The 24,866-nt window shown below is 40.7% G+C and overlaps 1 protein-coding gene across 4 annotated transcripts in view; it reads left to right on the top strand.

Annotated features, from left to right (window-relative positions):
* The window catches only part of GRK3 (G protein-coupled receptor kinase 3), a 78,312-nt gene that overhangs the window by 26,624 nt on the left and 26,822 nt on the right, over window positions 1-24,866 (top strand). Inside the window, exons 3-9 of one of the 4 annotated variants that reach the window (XM_075110813.1) lie at window positions 11,551-11,624; window positions 16,545-16,646; window positions 17,780-17,854; window positions 19,384-19,445; window positions 20,559-20,610; window positions 21,248-21,339; window positions 24,143-24,242. In XM_075110813.1, coding sequence (XP_074966914.1) covers window positions 11,551-11,624; window positions 16,545-16,646; window positions 17,780-17,854; window positions 19,384-19,445; window positions 20,559-20,610; window positions 21,248-21,339; window positions 24,143-24,242 — 557 coding nt within the window. Of the gene's footprint in view, window positions 1-11,550; window positions 11,625-14,251; window positions 14,415-16,544; window positions 16,647-17,779; window positions 17,855-19,383; window positions 19,446-20,558; window positions 20,611-21,247; window positions 21,340-24,142; window positions 24,243-24,866 lie in introns of those variants that run through there. The other 3 variants (XM_075110815.1, XM_075110814.1, XM_075110816.1) reach the window with 3 other exon arrangements.

The following is a 24,866-nucleotide window of genomic DNA, read 5'->3' as shown; positions in this document are numbered from 1 at the left end:
CTCACTTGAGCTTTCTTAGCCCACTTCTGCTGTTTATCCTTGTGCATAAACAGTGATGGTGTGTAATCTTGATTTCTCCCTCCTCCCTCCCAGCAATTTCTCAGTCAAACCAAAACAGCTGCACTCCCATGGGGTTTTTATCAACGTGTCTTGAAACAATTCACAGACCAATTAAGCCTCTGAACACCACTGTGAAATAGGTAAATATTAGTTTTCCATGTCAGTAATGTGACATAATAACAACTTTAATGAGATTTACCTGCATAGCTCTGTACTACTAATAAAGCAGATTCTTTGGTCCTGCCAGTGCTACTCAGTGGGATAACTCATTAGTAACAGGAGAAAAGCTCAGAAACTCAGAAGAGTAAGTAGAATCTAAATTACTGAATCTGTTCAGTCTTCTAACTTTCAGCAGTGCTTTTAAGAGATAAAGCAGTTAGAAAGTTGCAGAGCAGAGAAGCTGGAGAGCTCTGGCTCTCAGTTATCTCCCGAATGCATTTGTAAAGCAGAGAACAAACATGGATATTTATTGTAAGCCTTTCAGGTGCTTTTATTGTTCTATACCAATATCTGTCCCGTAAAAGAACAATGCATAACACAACTTGCAACCCCCCTGGGGAATTGGTCCAGATTTGCAAGGTTCTTGCTGCAGAACGTCACTTGGTGCACTGTCGGGAGGTGAGTAATGAGCCCCATCAGACCTCCAAATCTTCAGACTCTGTAGGGGAACAGAGCAGTAACCTTATAGGGTAGTTGCTTCTCTCTTTCCTGGCCTCTTTCCACTGGCAGCATTATGTCCAGCCAGTGCCTCTGTAATATTCTGCTCCAAAACGTGTGCATGTCTGTGGTGGTTGGATAGGTAGGTTCATAAATGTGCAAACCAGTTTCTTAATGTTTCTAGATACTTCTGTCAATAATTTGATTACTAGGGGAAGGAGTCTGAAGAGAAGTAGAACCATCTGTTTCTGAAACTCCAGCTCTCAGCAGCTCTTTCTCTCTTAGAGTGCACAGAGTGAACCAGAGGAAGGCTTTAAAATTCATGTAGGAGAATCATCTGTGCTCTGTCACTGTTGTTTTAGTGGTTTTGATTCTCTTTACCTGAGTGGGGTGTGTGTTTACTATCTGAATACTACTGGTTTTGTGTTTTGATTTTAACCACAGTACAAGAGTCTTCCTAGACGCTACTGCAGAACAGTTTGATTCTTTACAGTGGTTAAGATACTGAACGGTACTTGCTAAGGTGCACCCTGGCATCAGAGACCTGAGAATACCCTTCTGTTGTGCAATTTTTTTCTGTCTTCATTAAATGATCCTAACCCCAGTTCCCCCCCCAACAAAACACACACACAGATCTAGGCCCTTTCTTAGAAGTAGAAATACACCTCCCAGTGTACTTGTGTATTAAATAATTTATAACAGTGAACGGCTCATAGCTTAGAGCATGTCAAAAGAAATAGTGGGCTTTTCAATAATAAAGGGGTATTGGCTTGCATTATGTAAGTACTTTTAAGAAGTTGTATGATGAAAAATACTGATCAAGGAAACAACATTTGTCACGTCCTTCATAGGGACTGAATATTCTTGTGGCATGAGGAAGGAACCAATACATGTCATGATGTTTCTAAGTTGCTAATACTTGTTAGCTTGGTAATAGCTTGGTAGTAGCCGCTAATACCACTTGCAAAAGCAGTGGCCGTTTCTTCTATTTACAAGTGAAAAAAGAACAAAACCTCAAGTGCTATGTATTTCTTGATGAGCTTTAGTGAAGGGATTTAATCACATTCTTTGCAATAGCTGATTGAAATTAAGTGCTTCAATTCTGTATTTAGTTGTTCTTTTAAATATTAGAATATTTTTACGTGTCTTTGTTTAGTGGTATTAGTCCTTGGTCTTTTATAGGTTCTTTTTCTTACACATGACCCCTTTTTTTCTTTCACCTTTGATATGTTGAATGCCTTTGATACTCCGCTTTCAGTGTATGTCTAGATCTCTTTTAGTTGACTGGAATTCTGCATGTTAAGGGAGACTAGATTAAGAAAGATATGTACTAAATGTGGTTCAGATATAAGTTTTCCCCATTCTTTTCATGGCTTTACAAAATGGTTTATTGCATGTTCAATATTTAGAGGTACATTTCATGAGAGTCTAAAGGTGATACGTGGTGGGGTTGGGTTTTTTTTGAGGCAAAGATCCAGTGGCAATTGCAGTGGGTGAAGCACAGACATCACTTTTTTTTTTTTTATGATTTACAGCTGCGTGTTAAAAATAGAGCACATTCTTCTTTTCCTTAGAAATCCTTGTATCATTTGAATTGGTGTGCCTCCACTTGACATCTTGACAGCTGCTGGTCCTGCCCTTTGAAAGTGCTGAACTCCTGGCTGCTCTCAGAGGACAGGACGTGGAGGGGTGTTTACCATATGCCTTCCTGTTTGAAATGCAGACACTGTAATCCACCTCGAGTATTTTGCTCCCAACTGCTCTTCTGGGCTTGAAGCAGAATAATAATTGAATGCTCTCAGTAAGTCACTATATTAGCTGCTTAAGATCCTCTGCCTTGTAAGCCTATATTGATGTTTCATGCAGAATCTGGGAATACTCCATCGTGTCTGAAATGTGTGTGCTGCAGCAGCAGCACAGCTCTTCTGCTCCTGTTGCTGCAGGAGTTCAAGGCATACACAGGTCAAGCATTTGGGAAGATGGCTGACCGAGTTTTGACAACTGTTAGTGATTTCACTGGGGGAAAAGCTATTGGAAAATATGCCTGGAAATAAGGATTTTCTTTCAAGACACTTGAAACCTTTTAGCCAAAGTTTATTTTCATATAACAATTTGTAGACATCATTAAACAAGCTACCTGGCAACTTGCAGACTAATTTGAGCTCAGTTTGAATTCGTTGTAGGGAAACTGTTCTGCACTCCTCACCATTGTATGCAAGTCCTGTCTTGTAAAATATAATGTGTCCTTTTACCCTGCTTTTTATGCACAAAGATATGTTTTAATTTGTTACGATGTATTATTTTTAATGAAAAGAGAATGTACATTAGGCTCTATTAGGAAAAATAGGTTAAGGACAAATAGCTCATAATTGGAAAGAAAAGTAATGAAATCTGTGGTGCCTTCTGGGCTGTGAGGATTTTTGTGGCTTTGTACCTAGCCAAAGCTGTGATTCCTACGCAGATGAGTTTTCCCTGGTAGTAGCAAGTCTCTTTGTTCCTGAACAAGGAAATTGGTGGTTCTCTCAGTTCTGGAGCTTTTAGGTGGTCTTAATTATCCTGTGCTATGGCAACTGAGTGCGTATACCATACAGAACAGGATTTTGAACTTGACTGGATATTCTGTAACAAGTGCAGGCTGGTTTGAATTACAATTCTTATGTGATTTAATAATAGACCTCCACCCCTAACTTTTTGCGTCTGAGACCCAGATCTGTTATTGGTACTGATGTTGGGCTCATTACATTACTCGAGTCAAATGAAATGAAGTGGGATAAACCATGAGATGGCACATCGGGAGGAACGGTACTTGTCCAGCAGAACAGCCAAGCGTGATCCTCTGTCTGTGGTCCTGGCTCCCTGCCGTACAGAGGCTCCAGACCACGCTGGGGAGGAGCTCACGGGTGTCCCACAGCGGATCTGCACCGTCTCATTGAGGGGTAACAAAGCCTTGCCTCCAGGTGAGGGCTGTTTCAGAGGGTTAAAAAAAAGCAACTGGGTTTAAACATAAACATACAATAATTTCTTCAGGGCGTGGTAGTTGAGTTTTGCTGTTACTGCATGCTGTCCTGCAGCTTCCTCAGCAGTTCTGCACAAGAGGCTTTTCTGGGGACGAGGCATCTGTGATAGCACCACGTCCAGATGTCTGTCTGGTTACGCTCCTCTGACTTCTTTATGCTGTTGTCTGAATTCAGCCAAATAAGATCAGGAGAGGTCTTGGAGGGGCTTGGGACAGAGCCCTTGAGGTGCCCTAAATGAGGAAACGTCCTTGCGTTGCAGGGTTTGCAGAGCACCAGCGTGCGTTCCCGAGCCGCCTGGTGTGGGGTGGCTTGTGCTGAAGCTTTGCCTGCCTGGGAGTCGGAGGCGTTAGCTGCAGTCGCGGGGACCGAGCCTGTACTGATTCTGGTGCAGATGTCGCTGCTTATTTGTTTGTCATTATCCCGTATTTATCCACAGCACGTTTAGTTAGGATTTGGAAACCGCTTGATATTTTTGTTTTCTAATTTGCTATTTTGCCTACTACAAAGAGCCTACATCAGCATTTTGGACCACGTTCAGGTCTGCTGTAAATAGATGCAGCTTCCTTTCAATCAGTGTCATTGTGAAGACTTAGATCAGGGCTAAATGTGTCTATTTTTAGCTCTGCTGTCTCACCTAGTCACTTCTGTTTGTTTTAATAAGATTTTTATTTACTCCTGTTAAAAGGATATTTGAATCAGATACTAATAAAATTCCAGTTAGAATTAGATAAGAAGCTTTCTCCAAGGTTTGTTTTATTATGGAGTTCCTCATTAAATTTTTTTTTCTTTTCATTATTCTGTGCTCTCAGTTAATTGACATTCTCGTGAAGATCAAGATACGGCGTTATGAATGCGGAGGTGACCTTTAGACGGTAGGCGAAGGCGGGAGGCCAGCACTCGCCCCTCTGCCTGGCTCTGCCGTCCTGTCGGCGAGCGTTGGCAGAGCTGTCCCGGCTGGGCGCAGCTCCACGCCTGCCGGACCTGCTCATGGGGCAGCGTGTCCCGCTCTAATAACACTAGTAGCGGGGCAGGAAAATGACACGTAACTGGAAAATGAGAAGGCAGCTTTAATCCCTACAAGTGGAAAAGGCAGCATTTCTTTATTAAAACTGTAAGAGAAGGGTTCTTCATTGTAGGATTTATTTCTTTTTGAAAAATGACTCTGCTAACAAACAGGTGGCTTTTAAATACGCTGTGTCTTGGCAAAGCAGTGCCTGGTTCTGTTGGTCTCAGGAGCGTTGAGCAATCCCATGCTGGGAGGCCGTTTCGGGGAGGCTTCAGGTGGAGCCTCGCTGTGCTGGGGTGGGTACAGCCCACGGGCATCGGTCTCGCTGCAGAGCCGAGGGTGGCTGCTAAGAAGCTCTGGGCTTGCAGCAAACCAGGGCAGCTGCAGATGTGTGAATTCAGAATGTTGTAGCAGAGGCTGAAGTAGACAGAGTGTGTTAAATGGATAAACATCCCAGCCTGGAATGGCTTGGGAAGAGCTGCGGGCTTGTGGGTGACGGGCACGTAGCCATGGGTACCCACAAGCCTTTTGGTGGGAGAAAGGTGGCATGGATGGCATGGAAGCCTTCCGTGGACGTGAGAAGTGGCACAGAGGCTTGCTTTGGGGAAATAAAATAGTGTAGCCCATAGCCAGCTTGTAAACATGGTGTTGGTGGCCAGGTCGGGTTTGGCAGAGGTGTGTGGGCTGGTCGCCAGCTGCATTTCTGTTCTCTGCCCGAGCCTAGCCTTAAGAAGTGCTGAATTTGGGAAACAAAAGGCAGGCCTTCTTAATTCAGGGGAGGGGTGGGGGATTGGCATTGACTTAAGCGTCAGGATTTCATGCAGAATTTCTGAAATCATATTAGAAAAACATAATTTGAAACAAATATAGAAGTAAAAAGTGCATTCTTCTTAAAAAGAGAGGGGTTAATTTAATTCCCTCACCTTATCCCCTTCAAGGTTGTGAAAGAGACCTTGTGCGGTTGGGGACAAGCTCTGGGAATGGCCCGATCACTCGAGCGGCCACAGGCTGTCTTGTCCGAGTCCCCTGGTGCTTGGCTGCTCTCCACACCTCCCCATCCATAGCTGGTTGTGAACGTCCCGTTAAGACTGAACTGCAAACCTCAAGGGTCGTCTTTATCCTTCCTTGACAGACATTTGGTCTTGGTAATTGGAGTTAGTGTAACTAATGGCATTTGGCAAACTTAGCTGTACAGGATTGTCCATAAAAAGATAATGGGAAAAAATTATTGTCCAGAGTCTGGGAAGGCAGAGGCTTGGAGCTAGGTGCTGTCCTGCACTCACATGTATGTATTATTATCATCCATCACTTTGGTGATATCAGGAAAAGCTTTAAAAAAAGAAATTTTTTTCCCCATTAAAAACTAGTGATCTGGTTGTTGCAGAAATTATATAGTATAGAAGAATAAATCTTTTAAGGAAAAGCTATCAGCATCTTTATTTCATAAATAATTGCTGGTTCCTTTTATCAGTTACTTAACACTGTCATTTTTTTAATTCCTGCTTTCTGTTCTTGATCTTATTTTTCTGTGTGTAGTTAACTGTGCTTATTGTGCTTTTCGTCAGTTCTCCTTGAACTTCTTAAAACTACTGTCACTTATTCAATGCTGCATCTGTCAGTTAGTTTTGCTCTTACGTGAGAGCTACAGTTTCTGGCTAATAATTTTTCACTCAATCTAAGAACGTCTGTAAAAAGAAGAGATTTCCTTTATGCTGCAGTGGAAGTACGGAACCCATTGCTACAACGGGAGGTCGAAACAGAATTGCTTCCAGTATGGAGAACATTATGCTCTAATTGGGTGTGTTTGAATTCAGGGCAGTGGAAAGATTTCAAGTGTGCTGATACCTGGGGGCGTGGATTGCTTGGTCAGACAAGCTGAAAACGCAAGACGAGGGAGTAGTATGCTTGCATTTGCAGTTGTGCTGTAAAAGAGCTAACGGTTTAAGGCCAATCATTCAAAAAGAGATAAATATCAGGGAATAAGACTTCTTAAATGAAGACTTTACCCACAAAATCTTTTGAATTTTTCTTAATACATAGGAGTTTTAGATCCTTTTGAGCAATACTCTCGACTGGAGATTCTGATTGTGTTTTTCTCTGTTGTAAATCTGTACTGAAGTAATGACAAGTCACTAAAAACCGCTCTCGTCACTTGGCAATCTGTTTTTGTTTCTTGGATTCCCCAGAGATTCTTCCTTAGCATCTCTGTCCTCCAGGCTCTGCAAGAGTCTCTTACAGTCCCCAGATCCTTCTTCATTCCTTGTCCTTAACCATCAGCCTCTGATCAATCATCCCTGGAAATAAAGTTTTCCTGCAGACCTCCCGTCTTCCTGGCACCGTGGCAGCAATTCGCCTCCTCCAGCCGCTTCCCAGCGCAGCCCTGGGACTCAGCTGCTCTTCAGCCACCCGATGTCGAACCTGTGCAGAAGAGCCGTTCTCCATCCAGGCAGGATGAGGAGGGATGCATTTTGCTGCCTGCATTTTGCTGTCTGACATGACTGTCATTTTGACAGAGGAAATGCCTGAGTTGTAACTCCCCCCCCCCCCCCGTTTTCTAGAGGCAAATGAAAAAATCTTATGAGATTCCCAATTAAAAAGAACTCCATTACTCGGCTTACGCTTCCTCATATACAACCTGCTGAAGAAAAAAATTGTGCTGGACACCCACAAACTTCCTCTGATGTCTGCGTTGCTAATAATTTTAAGAGCAGCACTCAGGGTTGCCTAATGCAAGCCAAGCATTAGGGTGTACTTTAAAAACTCTGAAAGAATCTGATTCTCGTCAATCACGTGTAGAATATCGCAGTCGGGAGGAAGTTCATTTCCTCAGCGCAGGGAGAGGGCTGCCGCCGCATCTGGACCCCTTCGCCGGCGGCTGCTGGCACAACTCCCGCGCGGGCCGAGCAATTGCTGTGTTCATTGCCACCGCAGAAGCAGTAATGAATTCTGCAGCTGGCTGTCCGCTTTCAGTGCTAAAGTATTTTTCCAGTGCTGAAGCCACCAGACAGCATTTCAGTGACCGGCACAGGCACCATCGCTTAGTTGTTAGAAATGTGTTCTTGGAGGTATTCAGAATACGGAGGTTCTGGTTGTAGGGTATGGTTCTGTACTAACAGCCCCATGGACAACTTGTAGGATGAAATACTGGTACTTAATTGCAGAGCAGTGCATGCGTCTCGCTTTCTAAACTGGTGCTTGGCAAGCTGATAGTACATAATCTTCTTACGGTTTGGTTAGAGCATATCTGTTAAAAAATAATATCAGAAACGTTTTTGTCAAGGGAAGTTGGTCTATGAAGTTCTGTTTTTTTGATGACTATATAAGCTGCATGTATATATACAATGGATCATAATGCGAGTACGTAAATGCTCCCAGTCCATAGGTTCTTCAAAAGAAACTTGAAATATCTATTTTTATTTCAACTTAACTGGTATCACAGTGTTTCTTAACACGGAATGTTTGTTTCGGTTTTTTTTTCTGAAAAGACAATGGTGAATAGTTGATGAAAGCTGATGCTCTAATTTATGTGTTAAACACTCCCCAAGTGTTAGAATAATATTCTTCTTGGATGCTACTGACCTTTACAAGCGGCTTTTTTCCTCTCTTGCAATTTGTAAAAATGACAATGACAAAAAGTTCTTAGCTGTTTTTCTGTCTACGAGAGAATTTCTGTGTGACCTCCTGCTGTAACAAACACGGCTGTGCCGTGGGCGAGGAGCGGGATCGGCCCCCGTGCCCGGTGCCCAGCCGCCGCGGCCGAGGGGCCGCCCCATCTCCCACCACCCTGCTGCTCTCAGGGGTGCTGGGAGAGCCACCGTACAGTTTTGTCAGCGGTAGGCTCGCAGATAGTTTGGTGTCCTACTAGGGAATAGTTACAAGGTTGGTAACTTCATGGAGAAGAGATGTTTCATGGTATAATTTATTTTACTAGAGTATTTTTACATATTTTTTTTAATCACATGCTTTAAAATGCTGCTGTAATAATTCTGCTTATCTCCACTGGAACCTGACTAACAGCATTTTCTCAGTATTGATTCATATGGCTGTAACTTATGACTATATTAACCATCTATAAAAGTTTCTAACTTGTTTTGGATGTCTCTAGTTTTTTGCATAGCAATGCAGTTTAAAAAAAGAGACTTGGAGAGAAGCGGGCTGTATAGTGCAGGCAGCATAAGCCTGCTATTGTTCCTTGTTCTCTGCTCTTGTGAGCCTTTTCTTTCTCTGCGATAATTAAATTAAAAAGTTTGGAAAATATTAAGCAGGGCTGAAATGTTTGGCATGGCATTGTTGACAATTTGTGTTGGTATATTTTCGCACTCCTCCCACAGTTGTCTTTGTGGTTTGTTTTTTTTTGTTTGCGGGTTATTTTGGTAAACAGCCAGTAGCTGGGACCACGCCAGGGATTCTTCTTTCACTGCATTCATTGCTGTTTGTGCCACTCTTTAGACTCTTAATTACACGACTGTAGTCTTCTTTGGTTCATTGTCCAAATAAAAGTTCAGTCAATTCAGCGTTATTTTGCTCGGTGCTGCTGCTGTTTCGATCACGTGTAAAATAATAAATTAGGTTCGGTTCCATAAGCGGCAGGTTTTGTTCTCAAAAACGGGTTCACGCCACGCTTGCTGCTGGGGCAGGGGAGCGCAGGAAGAGGTGCGCTCTCCAGAGGCGCAGTTTGTCCGTCTCTGGAGATGAGTGGATTCGGGTGGTGTTGGCAGCGGTGCGGACGGTTTGGGCCTTGCTCGGGGTGCCTGCACGGGGAGAGCGCTCGTGTGCCCTGCCGCGACAGGGTGACTCTTGGTTCCACGGGTGGCTCTTGTGTGCCTGGCCGGGAGCTCCATCCCTCGTGTGAGGCATGGGGATTGCTGGGGCTGCTCTGGTGCTTCTCTCCTGTCTCCTCTGCAATGAGGGAAGACAACTTACCAAGAGTATTTCCAGTAAAATAGGAACAAAGATGAGCCCTTAAAAAAAAAAAAAAAAAAAAAAAAGAAAAAAAGAGGAAAAAAAAAAGAGAAAAAGAAAAAAGCACTCTAATTGTAAATTGCTTTTAAGGAAGAGAACACATGGGGTTGGTTGGCTGGTTTGTGTTCAAAAAAGCACATTTGTTTATAAAATATTTCTAGAATGATTCTTTTTGTTGAGAATAATTAGAAAGTTTGGAGAATCTCATAAGAGAATTTCTTAATTAGATCTCTGTCTTTATTTAGAGGACAAAACCCAGTTTGTATTATCTTCGAAATATCCTAATCAGATAAATGAGTCAAGCGAAGTATAGGAGTCATCTGGTCATAATCCCTTTTCTGGTATTCTGATTGTGACCAAATACATCCAGGAAACCCCAGGAAAACAAGGTCTTCCAATAGGAAATTTAACTTGGGATCCAGGTGTAGCTAGAGGGGCTACCAAGAAGCTGATAAATCTTTTCATGACACATAAATTAAAGCTTTTGTTTGCCTGACGAGCTTTGCTTTGTCTGCTGAGCCTAATGGTTTTGCTTCTGAGTAGTTGGTGGTTTTTTTCTTATTTGGGTCTTTGATAAAATTAGATGATAGTGAGTTGAAAGGACATGATGTTCATAACTGACAGTTAAATGCTGTCCCGTACACACTGCAGTGAAATTACTATGTGCACATGAAGTGGGTTTTGTGTTTTTTTCTTTTTTTAAAGACTGTATACTCTTGAAAACACGAGATGTTGTAGGCAGTTGTATTATTTCTTAGCTGAGCATTCAGTGATGTGCTCCCTTGTTTTGCTAATGTAATTTTGCTGTAAGTTCAAATTACAAATACATTTTCATTAAAGAAATAGGTCTTTTGTGTATGTGTGTTTATAATTTTTTTTTAACGTTGAAAAGAGGTGGTTTATGTCTTGATGTGCTGCCCTGTTGGGAGAGGAGTCGAGCAGGGGAGTGGGATGGAGCGGTTCCCAGCCAGTGCCAGCCCTCAAGTTAGCTGCTCTGCCTTCTCTTGCTCACGTTGTTATTTTAGTTTACACTTTTGTGGTCTTACCTCCAAAAGTTGGGTGTGATTTCCAGTTTGTACATAGTAATTCTAAATAAGGAAAGGTATTGCCTGCTGCAGTGACCTGAAAGCACGTTTGTTTACAGCTCTGAGGGGCTTGCAGATAACCCAGGCAGCTAGCTGTGACAACAGACACCCATGTAAAGTAAAAGGGTAAAAGTAAAAAAGGTACCAGCTCAGGTGAATGTGAAGACAGTACTTCTATGAGATGAAGCGGGTAACGGTGCATTAAGATGCTGATAATGGAAAACACTCATCAGCAAGCTGCAGAGATCATGCTTTAAATTACTTGCAAAGGAACCATAAAGATCCTGATGTAGTTTATTGTGATATAAAATCTATTAGACGTGACATTAACCAGTAATTCTAAAATTGGAATGCAGAAGAGGTTGGTTTTATCAATAAAAAGTAGGTAAATCTATTTCAGAAAACCAAAACATGCGAATAGTATCTAGTTTTCACTCTGGGAAAAAAAAAACCAAAACCTGATCCGTGAAGAGGAATGGGATGTTTCGGTACATTATGTAAACATCTCATAAAATTCTCAGCAGGTAGAAATTGGAATATGCTTGATATACCTACAGGAGGTGAGTGAGGTTTATGATCCTTTTCTGTTCAGAATGCTGTAGAGCTGCTTGGTAATCAGTATTGCTAAGCCGTGGCAATTAGGGGTACTTGCACAGGTATGTGCAATCCCTGACGCTACCCAAGTGGTTTTGTATCCCTTTTTACAAATTATCGTAGTAAAGATACTTTTTTTTTCTTATCTTTTTTTTTTTTTACTTTCCAGGATTTTTGCTTTTTAAAGACTATTGTATGAATGAGATTGATGAAGCTGTCCCTCAACTGAAGTTTTATGAAGAGGTAAGTGGCCGCTGATGCAGTTTTGGGACCGTGCAGGAGAGTGAGGCTGAGGAGGGCTGTTCATCTCGTCCTCGGGCAGGGGTTGTTGCTAAGAGGGAAGGAGAGGCGTGCAAGGGTGCATGTTCTGAGTCATGTCAACTTCATAGTGGCATGGTTGATTCATAACAGACAATATCTTATAGAGTAACGATTGCATTTTAAAGGGACAAAACTGTCATTTTAAACAAGTTCAAGAGACTTAAAAATCGCAGTGTAACTATTTAATCAAGTTAGTCATCTGGTACAGTACTCTTACAGTGTATGTTATGAGAGTAGCGTAGGTCATTTTTTTACCCTCTTACTGGGCAAATACTTCAGATTTAAAAAATGGAGTATTTGCAGGAAAAATCTACTTAGCTCAACTTCTAACAGTGCCTTTTTATTAAATGTAAGCTAACAAATAATTTTAAAAGCTACTGTTATGGTTTTTGTCCTTCAAGACTTAAGTATGTTTCATTACGTTGAAAAGAAAACAATGGAAGAAAGTTACCTGTTCATTCACCACATTAACGTGTCAAAAGTTAACTTGGAAAATACTGAGAGAATGATGGAAAGGGGAAGAATACTAAAAGAGATTAAAATATCTTTAGGTTTATTAATGTTTTGTATCATAAGGTGCGCTCTTTGACTGTGGCTCATTTGAAATATTAATAAGAAATGAGTTGAAATTAAGTTCATCTCAGTCTCTGTGTGTTGAATATTTTTGAAACATTAAGTTAAGCCAGGTATGTTCCTGAGAAATGGGATGAGCTTTTGATCATCACTTGCAAAGGGGATGATAAATCTTAGATCAGCTACAAAACACAGATGAAATTTAAGTAACGTTTGCCAGCCCAGCTCTCACTGGATTCCTTCTTTCTAAAAGACCTGAAAGCAAACCCAGTGCTTTTTGTTATTATAGCTGACATGGGACGTGGATTCTTATCTGTTGCACATAGTGAAGATTCTTACACTGTCCCACAGAGCCAAAGCAGAAACTTGAGCATGGTTCCTGATGCAGTGTGCGGGTTTGTCCCTGGCGTGGCTTGCAGCTGGTGCTGTGGGAATCACAGTCCGCTTCTGGCTTGGCTCTGTGTCATCCAGGGGTCCTCTGCATCCCTCGCTTTGCTCCCTGAAGCTGTCCCCATGTCCTCCATGCTTCAATGAGATGCCCAAACACTGCGCCTTCAGTCCCAGGCACCTCTTTCTCTGTAGCACCCACCACCCAGATGGAGAGTGATGCCCTGGTGTCTGCAGTGGATTTTGGGCAGCTGCCTGGGCTTGTAGAAAAGGAGGTGCAACTGAAGTTTGGGCTGCGCTCTTAAATGCTTCATGCCTTTCTCTAACATCCTTTTACCTGTAGAAAAGAGAACAGAGTGCAGCTGTGCATGGCATTGCCTGAGGGATGTAAGGACAGCTGAGGCCGGTGCTAGCTTCTGAGATTTCTTGGGAGTCACTGTGACAGGGTTGCAGAAAAGCCCTGTCAAATGCAGCAGATGGGTAAGAGGATCCTCCAGAGAGCGATAGGAGGGGTGGCTTCAGATCAATAAGGTCAGTTGTACTCCATTGTCACGAGATAATCAACAAAGAAATTAATAGACACCTTGCCCAAGGCAGGCATGCATCCAGAAGGATGAATATTTCAGGAGAGTGTGGCTGGAGCACGTCGTGTCCTTCCACAGCCCTCCTTTGCTGAAAGGGCTCCGTCAGCGCTTCTGCAAGGACCGCTCAGGAAACTTGATGAGTCTTATCGCTCCATTCATTCCATGTTATATTTGTGAGACACTAAATATAAAACTGTAGTTAATCCTATCATAGGGGCTGGTTTCAGTTAAAGCATGCACACGTGCTTTTAAAAGGCAGCCTGTATTGCTCAGTATTAATTAGAAATGCTGCCTGAGATAACCTTTTGTTTGGATTACCCTTAAGCTGATGATTTAGAAATTTTCTTGCTAGTGGGATAACAGCACAAAATAGGCTAAACTGGTTATCGGTTTGGAAATAAATCCTTAGCAATATACAGTTCCCCCACTCAAATTAGATCCTCTCCCTCAATAAAGAAGAATCTTTTTCTATCGTTTTCATCTTTTTATATACTGAAGATATCACTGTCATAAGTAATCAAAAAGGCATGTTGTAACAGATTGTTTAGCAAGATATTTTTAGTTACCTCTTTATCTCTGAAACAATTTGAAATTGTATTTTTAGGTTATTAGCAAAGCGTTGCCTAAAACGAATTTAAATGCTTTGTCATGTACTTTTTTAAAAATCCCATTAAAGATATTTAAAGAGAGGTTCATTACGTTTTCTTCTGTCACGTACCAGATTCAGAAGCTTTTATTTTTTTATATATGTATTTGATTTACTTACTGCACTTAGTACATGTAGAATAATTTGAGCACATTGCTACATTAGAAATCGCTTGATGTAGAAGGGCTCCGTACTCCTGGGATTTCATATTACTGCAGCTTAAGTCACGATCAAGCATTTAACTGGATGAGTGATTCATCCAGATCGGTTTCAAAAGAAGAAAAAAAAAAAAAAATGCTTGAAAACTAATGCATTCTGGTTTCAATTTTTGAAAAGGTACTTTGTCAGACACTTTTCTTGAGGTGAGCCGAAGTTTGCCAGGGAAGCATTGAATAGATGATGACACAGTACCTTATCTCTGGGTCAGGAGCAACACTGAGGAAGCTGCTGCTAGCAAAGGCAGGTTATGTGTGTAAATGGTGACACTCCTAGCTCTGCCTATGTCTGTGGCTTTTTGGCAAGGTGTGGTAATGTTTTATTTAATAAACGGGTAGAATTAGCTTGTGAATATGTCAGGCATGTGTGTTAAGTGTGATCACAGTAGAGGTGTCTTGTCGCATCACCTGTGTGGCAAGAGTTGTCGGGCAGCGTGTTCAGGAGGGTCCCGCCTGGGGGGAGCAGGCTGAGCTGCCCAGCAGTATATCACAGACGGGGACTTTTGGCACCTGCTGTCCTTTTCTTCAAACCTTTACAAAACAAACAAGCTTTGAAAGGTTAAAAAGCCCACTGTAAGGGCAGGTGGGAGAGACGCTGATCTCGTGCCAGCGTGGCTGGGGGTGGCTGTTCCAAGAGACCCCTCTGCTTTGGGTGCCGAGTTAGGTGGTTTAAAAAAAATAAATACTGAAGGGCAGGAGGTTGCATTCAGTTAAGACAATATGATATGCATCAGGCTTTCTCCTGTACTTCTAATTAATTTGAGGCACTGCATTAATTAAAAAATGTTTCTCTGGCAAAGATGTTTTGAATAATTTTAATTATAAATTGGTATCAAGGAGGAAATAGTCACAGATGGCAAATCGTGGTGGAACTGTTGCCTTATCATAGTCAGCAAACAAGAGGACTACAGCTAGAAAAATACCGAGTTTAATTACGGTGTTCCACCTTCAAAGGTAGACTGGTCTGGCTTCGTCATGTGGAGACCTAGAGCTGTTCAAGAGCTGTCAGGTACAGCTCATGCTGTAAAAGGAGCAGCCTCTGAATGAAGGGGCTAAAAAAAGAGAAATAGAGGCAAAACACGTGTTTTTAAAACCCTTATTTTTAAAAATCCTCAACAATGTGCTTTCTGTTAACCCTGGTGCTGCTTTTGCTATTAAAGTGTGGCTGGCAGGAACAGCAGAGCCGTGCTTTTTGTCCCTGAAGGCCCAGCCAGTATGTTCTGCCTGCCGCAGGAGGAGATGCTCTGGTACGTCATTTGCGCAGGGTTTATTCTGTAGGCTGAAAGTACAGACAGCTCTGATGTGGCCTGTTCCTTCTTTAACAGGCACTGAGTGAAATTCAGCTGGGTCTTATTCTGCTTTGGTTTTCTTGAGTCGGTGTAGGGATCCAGAGCAAGTCTGCACACATACGTTCCTTTGGATCCTGGGACCTCACAGGCCGATGCTGGGGAAGGCCCAGCGAGTCAGAGCTAAGACTTTTCCCTAAAGATCTGGTATGTTTTTTACATTCTGTCAGTCCTGGAAGAACTTGTTCTCTGAATATGCTCCAAAGGACCCTTGGACTTGGTGAGGGCTTTTTTCTGGAACTGATTTTCTGGTTTTGTTGTGTAAATGAATCAGGTGGGATTGCTGTTGCTTCACCTGGAACGCACTGACCTCCGATATCACACCTGAAGGAACTTGATATATTTTGTGAAACTGTCTTTCTAGCCACCTTTAGGATTCAAATTCAACACATAGCGGGACTACGTGAACATTTTGAAATGTGCTTTAGATTCTTGCTTGGACATCTGTACTTAGCGTTGTGTAATGGCCCTTGAGCAGCATGATTGGGCACTGCGCTGGCAGCCGAGGGCTGTCACTAGGCGATGGTTGTGCTGCCTCTTCTGCTAGCCTGGGGAGCTTGGAAAAGGGCACGTTTTGGTGTGCTGGGGATAGTCCAGAGCAACGAGTGAAATAATCTGAGAAAGGGGTCAACGCTCTCAAGTGTCAGAGGAGCGAGGTCGGTGCTCTCTGTCTGTGAGCTGAGCAGAGGGGAAGATCATCTTCAGAAATGATGCTGGGCATGTTTGCTCATCTCACTGCCCTCGCACGGTCCGGTCGTCTCATGTAGTTAGCTCCTGACTTCCCCTGTACAGATTCATGCTCTGGCAAATGGTAGATGGAAAATATGCTGCTTCAGCTCAGTCCTTGTCAAATTTTAGAAAACAAAACTTTGTAGCAATTGTAAGCAAATCAGTTTCCTTGCATAAAAATTCAAAGATAGGAGGGAAATCTAAGTTCAACTGTAACTACGGTACTGTGAGTGGTTTTTCTTTGCCTTAATTAAGAAAATACTAAAGTAAAATAAAACTTCAGCCAAGTCTTGCTTTTACTAAATGAGTGAAAAACATCAGAATTTTGCTCATCTAATGGATCCTTCTCTCTTGTATTGCAGATAAAAGAATACGAGAAACTGGATTCTGAGGATGAGCGTCTGAGCCGAAGTCGGCAGATTTATGACATGTACATAATGAAGGAGCTCCTGTCTTGTTCACATGTGTGTATCATCCAAATTTCACACTGCTCTTTGCCTTACTTCAGCAACTTGACAGCAGTGATAATTCAAAATAGCTGCTATTTCATTCAGAGAACAATTAAGACTATTGCTGAAGGAATTGTTACTACAAATACTTGTAGTGCTGTGGATTTCCGTTAGAGGCCTGTGGGACTGGGTTTGGCTGAATTCAGCATGCCTTTCCTTCCCCCCCAGTAATAATGATTGGTGGTGTGTGCCAGTTTTTATCAAACTTGTGGTACGCAAATGAAATATTTGGAGATTTATCTGTTTCATATTTCTTTAAACAAAATCTCCATTTTAAAATACGATGAGTGCAGTTTTTGTGTGTATATCTATATGCACACATATACATACGTTAACCATACCCCTCCAAACCAGCAACAACCCTGGCCCCGAAAACCAAAGAAATGTGAACTGCCAAGGGTTCTGTGGGACAGCTGAACTTTGGTATCTCTGAAAGCTCAGAGTAAAGTTTGAGATTTTGTCTAAAACTGATTACACAAAGATTTTTATATTATTATTATTATTTGTCTGGTCATAAAGCAGTTTTTCATACTAGAGAAAATATACTTTTTAGCTGCAGTACGGTAAGTTAAAGGTGTGGGGCTGTGCTGTGACAGCTGCAGCTTTGTTGAAGTCACTGAAAACACACATTTCCTCCAGCTGAAGTTGTGGCCCATTGATCTGTAGTTAACAGTTTCATTTGCTCTTATTTTAAAGAAAAATGTGCATTGTGTGAGGGTTTAAGCAATTTTTTGTTAAGCATGTGTTATTGGCTTGATAGCGGTAAAAAGTCCATGTCAGCTGCCGTACCTGGAGCTGTCCCTGCATATGGGATTTTTCATTAATTTGTTAAAGGGGCATCATCTAGTCCTTTTATCTTCACCTTTCTCCTCCTCATCTTCCCCTCTCCTGCCTTCCCGCTTTAGAATAACTGTGTTAGTGTATCATTCCTCGTGTTTCACAGTAATATACTTGGAGGAAGCTATATTGCATTCATTCTGAAGTATGTGTATTTTTTATATGGTTCAAAGAACAGCAGTGCTGTAGACCTTAAATGAAACTTCTTACGTTTCCAACTGTTTGAAATGTCTCTTTTTCTTTTTCAAAAGCCTTTCTCAAAACAAGCTGTAGATCATGTACAAACACATTTAGCCAAGAAACAAGTGCCAGCCAGCCTTTTTCAGGTGAGGTTAAGACAGTCTGAATGTTCAAGTTTTCTTAACTTATTTGACAGTAAGTGACTTTGTACATATTATTGAAGGAGACAGAACAAAATGGTACTGCCAAATACTCTTCACTGTAATAGTGATATTAGAATGCTTTTCTAAGTGAAATGAAAATTACAAGTAATTATTCTTATCTAAAATATTTTTAAGCACATTTATGAAAGCAGGCTATACCTTGGTATATGAACAGAATAGTTTTTAAATTTATATAATTTTAAGCCATTAAATGATTTAGAGTAAAGCACTGTACATCAGGAAGATACACGTCCTGTCAGGATAAACCAAACTGCCTAGTGGAGAAATTACCTTAGTGTTTCAGTAATGTGAAATCTTTGAAAACATTTCTTCTTTTTCTTAAATTTTAAGCTATACTAATTCCTAGTTGATGATGATGAGGAGTTAAGCATTTGTACCATTTCACGTGTTTTTCTGTCTCTCCACAAGACAAAATCCAATCAAAATTACCTTTCTAAACAGAAGTTTCTGCACCATTCAGAGAGTGGTGCTTTTTTTAAACCTTTGAAAATTCTGAATTGTTAACAGAAAGTGTGGGATTTGCATATCCCCCATTTGAATATAAATATAAGTGGTATCCTGGCAAAATTTTACATCTTTTATGTTTTTACTTACTTTAGAAAACAAAGAAATGAGAAGCGAAATATTTCTTGTATTGTTATAGCTGTAATGCACATTGATACGAGACAAGAAATTTAGAATTATGCTAACTTTTATAGCTAGGTGCATTAAACCAGTGTGGTTTTGCACATAATGAACTTCATCAATCACGGGAGTGTTTATAAGCTTAAATGTCTTTGATGTAAATCTTACGTATTTTTATACATTGCAAAAATGTGAAGATTGCCCCTGCCTGATTTTTCTTACTGCTCAGTGAACTGTTTTTAATGTTGCAATTAGGTGAACTGACAAATTGATGACTACATTGCTTGAGTTATATCTCACTGCTAATTGGGTTGGGATTTGAGATCGCTGCGTGCCACCACACATCAAGAGAAAGTATTTCTCTAGAAAAAGTCACTTGTGAATTGGAGGTGCTGGTTTCTTGGTAAGGACAGAGAGGAGAGAAGCACCGAAAAGACGAAGCGCAGCAGCAGCTCTGGGAAGTCACACTGCACAGGAGCGACCCTGTATTGTGTTTAAATATATTTGAGAAAAGAACTGTCCTGTGATTGTTTTGCCAAACTTGTTGTCCACAGACAGGTGCTTTACACAGGCTTCATACAGCCCCCCCCCCAAGGCAAACATTTAAGGTTTTCTAGCTCGTGAAAATATTTTATGATTGACTTGAGGGCACCTGCTCAAATTCCAAAAGCTAGATGAAGCTTAAATGCTTCACTGAACTTTCTTCAAGGAAAACACAGTAAATGCCATAGTTTTATAGGGCCAATGTCAGTTATATGTAATGGGTAGTATTGCATAATCAGTTAATATATGCTTAAATACTAACTGTGTTTCTTAACCCTTTTTAGCCATATATAGAAGAAATTTGTGATAGTCTTCGAGGAAAAATATTTCAAAAATTTATGGAAAGGTATGAACACAACATGTTACCCAGATTTTCTACCTAATATAACAGGAAGCCGGGTCACTTAAGTATTACTATAAAATAAGGCTAAAAATATTTCATAAACTTCATTTAATTAATAGTGTATTATCAGCAAGCTTCTGCAAATGACCAGCTTTGTTGTATATCATGATTAATGTCAAGGTGTATGTGTGGAAAAATTGTAAAGGTGGTAGATTTGGCTGTTGCTCGGTGTAGCAGTAATAATACATTGCAGTTTGATCTTAAAAGTTTAAAAATGCAGAGCAGTGTTCTTGTGGGATGTTCTCATCGGTAACCGTCTCTTGTGTGTGACCGAAAGACCCGGGCATTCTGATTTCTCTCTGGACACCTTGCAATTAAGCAGAAAAGGTCTAGTAAAGGTTACAAGGCATAGACCTAGTTCAGCTGAGCAGCCCTTTTAGTCTTAATGGAACTGCTCTTGTGTGCAGGGTCTGTAAAGTACGGCTCTCATCCAATGACAGCCAAATACACTGTATGAAAGGGTATGGTGGTATTCTGCAGTCAAATAATTGTAAAAATGTCTCCACAGAACTATTATTTCTTCCTATGAAAATAAATAATTATTTATGTTGAAATGAGAAACTATTTTTTTTTTTGCAACAGCTTGTGGTATTTTTGATGTTTTTCCTATTCTAAGATAAACTCTTTTTAGAGTTTAGAAAGTTCCTTGGGGTATACAGAGGTTCATTAACATAAATCGAGCTGCCTCTGTTTTCTTATCATTATCTTTCTCTAAAGGTAATTTAAATGTTTGTTAGTTCCAAACTTAGTTATTTGTTTTTAAAAATTAAAAACCGTCTGAGAGAGAGATATGAGGACATGGTGAGCACGTACAGTTACAGGGGTAAAGTGATCTGATCGCTTTCTCTTATAAGGATGTAAAATTTCAGTGTGCACTGCCTAGTGATTGTTTTTCTTGGTGGGGGTGAGATTACAGTTGTTGGAAAGGAAGGTTATAATTTACTAAATATCACAACCCGCCCTAGCGCAAAACTTTCTTTTAAATAAGAGTCTTGACATTTTCTATAATACTTTACACAGTAGCCTCAGACATCTTTTAAACTTTTTTTTCTACAGCGACAAGTTTACTAGATTTTGTCAGTGGAAAAACGTAGAACTAAATATTCATGTAAGTACTTACAAGTATATTTATCTTGTCAAAGACTGATACAGGAAAGAAAATTTCAGGTTTGAGTACTGCTTCTGAAAAGGCCTCAGTAAGGAGTACGGTGAATGTTACTGATCTGCTCTTCTATTCTTAGACATACATTCCTAACGACTCCTTCCTGGACATCCCTTCTGCCTGTCTCGAGTTAATAGCTTTTTGATTTTATAATGGCTGAAAGAAACTGAACTGCCAGAATTGCTGCTCTTTAGCACCCCCAGACACCGTCTGTCTCCTTTTTCCCACTATGGTCTGACGTCCCCAGCACACTTTGCCCCTCTGCTTTTGTCCCTCTGCACTGCTCTCTTACAACTTTGTCTGTAAAAACAGCCCTCCGCTTCTGCAGACTGCATTATGAATGAGACTGACAGCCTTTGGCGACAACAGTCTCATTTGCTTTGTTTCGGTTTCAGACAGTAGTGCTTGCAAGTACGTTGAAATATAAACAGTAAGGGGCTCCTTTTTGTGAGACAGTAAATGCTATATGAATTACAATAGTTAAGTACTTCGACATATTAGTAGATTATTTGGATGTTTTTATAGTAAGTATTTACTACTGAAAAATGAAGCCTGGTTTTGTTTTGTTTTGTTGCATTTACAGCTGACCATGAATGATTTTAGTGTACATAGAATAATAGGAAGAGGGGGATTTGGTGAAGTGTATGGTTGCAGAAAAGCAGACACTGGAAAAATGTGAGTATACACACCCTTTATTTTAGAGGTAATAGTAAACTGTGAACTAGAAAGGAAATCCTTCCAGTCATTTCTTAGAAGAATCACTGGAAAGCAGCATCGCATTACTGTATAGTTCTTTGCAATTAAATTTTATCCCAAGAGGTTCTGATTTCTGGATCATCTTTAAGCTTAGTTTGATATTTGATCCTGTTACGTGCCATGCAGTGGGGTTTTAGTCTAGCAGAGCCCTTAAGCACATCCTTAATTTAAATGATCTTGTCAAACTTAATGGAGACTGCACACGTGTTTAAAATTAAGTATGTGCTTAAATGAGTTCCTGGATCAGAGCCTGACAGTGCAGAGCAATGTTCTTGTGGAAGCCGTGGTGATTGTGTGAGGTGTTACCTCTTGTCTGCTGAAGGTTGCTCTTCTCACAGCCAAGTGCATCACGTAGCTGGTGCTGACATAGGGTTGGAGGATGGCACAGGAGTATTACCTCAGTGCCCTTCAATCTGTAGGGTTGTGTCTGGGCAGATTCTGATATGGTATTCCAGATTTGTGTAACTGCATAAGCTTCTGCCCTGATGAGCACGTTTCACTGGCGAAAGCAGTGATCCTTGCTTTCGTTTGGAAGAATATAGCTCCAGTGTTGAAATTCTGTTTAACAGAGCTGTCAGCGGGAACTCCAAGGTCAACCTGTGTGGTTTTTTTTCTTTTTCTGGTCTTACTATTCACATACTTCTAATCAACAGATTTCAATCTCTAGGCATAATTGTCCTATTATGTCCTGTTTTGAACATCTGGGCATTAATTTAAAAAAAATTGTTCTCAATATCTGTCTATCTATCTATTTATTTATTTATTTACATCCCACCCACCCCCTCCAGGCCCTCTCCCCATCCCCCTCCATCTTGCTTTTCTCCTAACAATTTTAGTCCAGGGACCGTCCTTACACATTCCTCTTATAAGTAAGCATGGCATGTTTGAAGTGCCAAGTCTCTGTGATTACAGCTGGCTTCACTGGCAATTGTGTGTGCTTGGCATCTTTGATAATAATAAACTTTTGAACTATTAACAACTAGAAGACATCTTAAACGTTGCTATCACGCGCAGTATTTTTGTAGTGACCTCAAATATTTATATTAATACTATTACTAACAATACTGTCTTTATTCTTGCTTTGGTAGTTTTTTGTCCATGTACAATCCATTAATTTGTCCATGTACAAAAACAAAGGTTTTATTTAGCTTGAGCCACACTAAGCAGGTGTCCATCCTGAAGAGGTAGTTCTTAGATTCCCAGTCATTTTCATGTCTGAGTTTTGCTCTGGCAGGAGGTGGATAAGCCTTGGGACTAGCAAGGGAAGCAAAGGACAGTTTTTATCAGATATAAACAGAGTAAAGGGAAGTGAAATGTGGGAAAACCAACCTTTTTCAAATTTGAAGCAAAACTTTAGATTAGGTTCAGTTTCTGGGTAGAGGTTTGGTTTAGTTCTTTCTTAATCCAAACCTGTTTACCCATCCCTAATCCAGATCCCGTCCACTCTAGATGGCTGCCTCTGCTGCACTTACTGCCTGCAAGGAGCTTGGGAAGCCACCCCTCTAAGGTAAATGCCATCGGTGTTTCACTAACCCACAAAGATACACCTGAGGCTTCTTTCACATCACCTCCTTCAAGGACATCTAAATAGGGGCCAGAAGTACAATGCAGAAAGCAGTCCAAAGGGGGAGGGATAGCAGTGCTTTTTGAGCACGTAACTCGATATAAGAATGAGAGACTTGATTTCAATCAGCCTTAAACGGCCCCAGTCGTTCACTTTGATCAGTGATGTCAAAGCATAAATAAAGGGTAGTGTGTGAAATGTTATTTATAGTCGTCGTTTACAGACTTCTCAGCAAGAGCACGTGCTGTGAATGTATTCCTTGTTTTGGAAGCTTAAAATTCCAGTATGTTCACGCTCACTCTTCCCCCACTCGCAACACATGCATGGCAAGGAATGACGTGGCTTTTTTAGGGAGTGCAAAACGAAGGTGATATGAGGCCCTGTTTCTGTACAGAGCTGTCACAGCGTAGGCAGTTGATTAGCATTGATGCAGTGCTATAACATGGTGTTTTCCTGAGCATATTTTAAAACGAATGGCCTAAAAATCCATGGCTGTCCACGTCTAAAAATCTTGTATGGAGGAACACACGTGTCCTTCTCAGCTGTCTCTAATAGTAGGCTCACCTGATGTCTTGAAAAAATATCCACGGACTGTGTTATGTGCTGCTCTTGTTTGGTGGTTGTTAGGGTAACATTTTTTTTTTGAGCAAAATGTTATTAATTTGTGTAGTACAGATGGTAGAAGATTAAAAAAGCTTTCTTGTGTATATCTGATCTTTCTTTGAGTGGAAAGAAAACTTGGAAAAAAAACCCAAACCTCAGCGTGTGTTCAAGATATTACTTTCCTGGTAGGGTTGAAACTGTTAGAATTAAATGGAACTGTAATAGGGTCTCTGTTATTCAATTCATACTGCAAATCCTTGCTTGTAGATACTGAAAAACGGATGTATATGTTTTATCACTGTGGTTGTTTGGGCACGGAATTGTTTGTTCAAGCACATCTCTCTGTTGGGAGGCTTCTGTTGAAAATGCTTTAATTCTGTGAGATTTTGGAGATTTTCTTGTTTAGTCATGTAACGATGTTTTTGGTACCAGGTTTAAGTCTTTAAGTAGCTTGCCTACAGGATACTGTAAATACTAGCGTGACTGCTAGTGAGTAGTACTGAGTATAGGAGGAAATTTTTTCTGCTGCTTTTTCTGAACGGTTAATATTTTCAGGTATGCAATGAAATGTTTAGATAAGAAGAGAATCAAGATGAAGCAAGGAGAAACATTAGCCTTAAATGAAAGAATTATGCTGTCTCTTGTCAGTACAGGAGTAAGTATCATTGATTTGCTATTCTTTTTTTTTTTTTTTGCATATAATATAACAGCTTTTATATATAATACATATTCATCAATTCAGTTCTCTCTCTCTCCCCCCACCCCTGGCTTCTGATTTTTTTAAAATATTAATTTTTCAAGTGTTTATATTTGAAACTTCTCCAAAACATTATTCTATCTTGTAAAAAAAATTACCTTTTCTGCTATAGTTACGTAGTACTTTTGTAGAATATAAGATGCTATTTCAGAAAAAAACTTCAGTTACCTGTTCATCTTCCTTTTCCTGTGACTCTGATATCAGCTTATCAATTCTTCCATTTTGTTTTTTATGTACTTTAGGTGAGTACCTGTTAAGGTGTACCACATAAATCTTCCCACCTAGCATACAAATCTATTTAAAGTTAGAAATATCACTAATGTGCACAAAAAGCAACCCAACTGGCGTGTCTTGTTACCTGGAGAAGAGAAGGTCACCAGCGGCCGTGCCACGTTGCACTCAGACAGCTTCAGAGCAGGCTTTGAAGTGCCAGAGCCTTCTGAGTCGACTGGCCTCATTAAATAAAACTTGAAATCAAGTGTCACCATGGTTACGTGTGATGCTGGTAAAAAGGTTAATTTT

This window comes from Phalacrocorax aristotelis, chromosome 15 (assembly GCF_949628215.1).
Source record: "Phalacrocorax aristotelis chromosome 15, bGulAri2.1, whole genome shotgun sequence".
Taxonomy (NCBI): domain Eukaryota; kingdom Metazoa; phylum Chordata; class Aves; order Suliformes; family Phalacrocoracidae; genus Phalacrocorax; species Phalacrocorax aristotelis.
The sequence above is the reverse complement of the archived record's forward strand: the minus strand, read 5'-3'. Positions and strand labels throughout refer to the sequence as shown.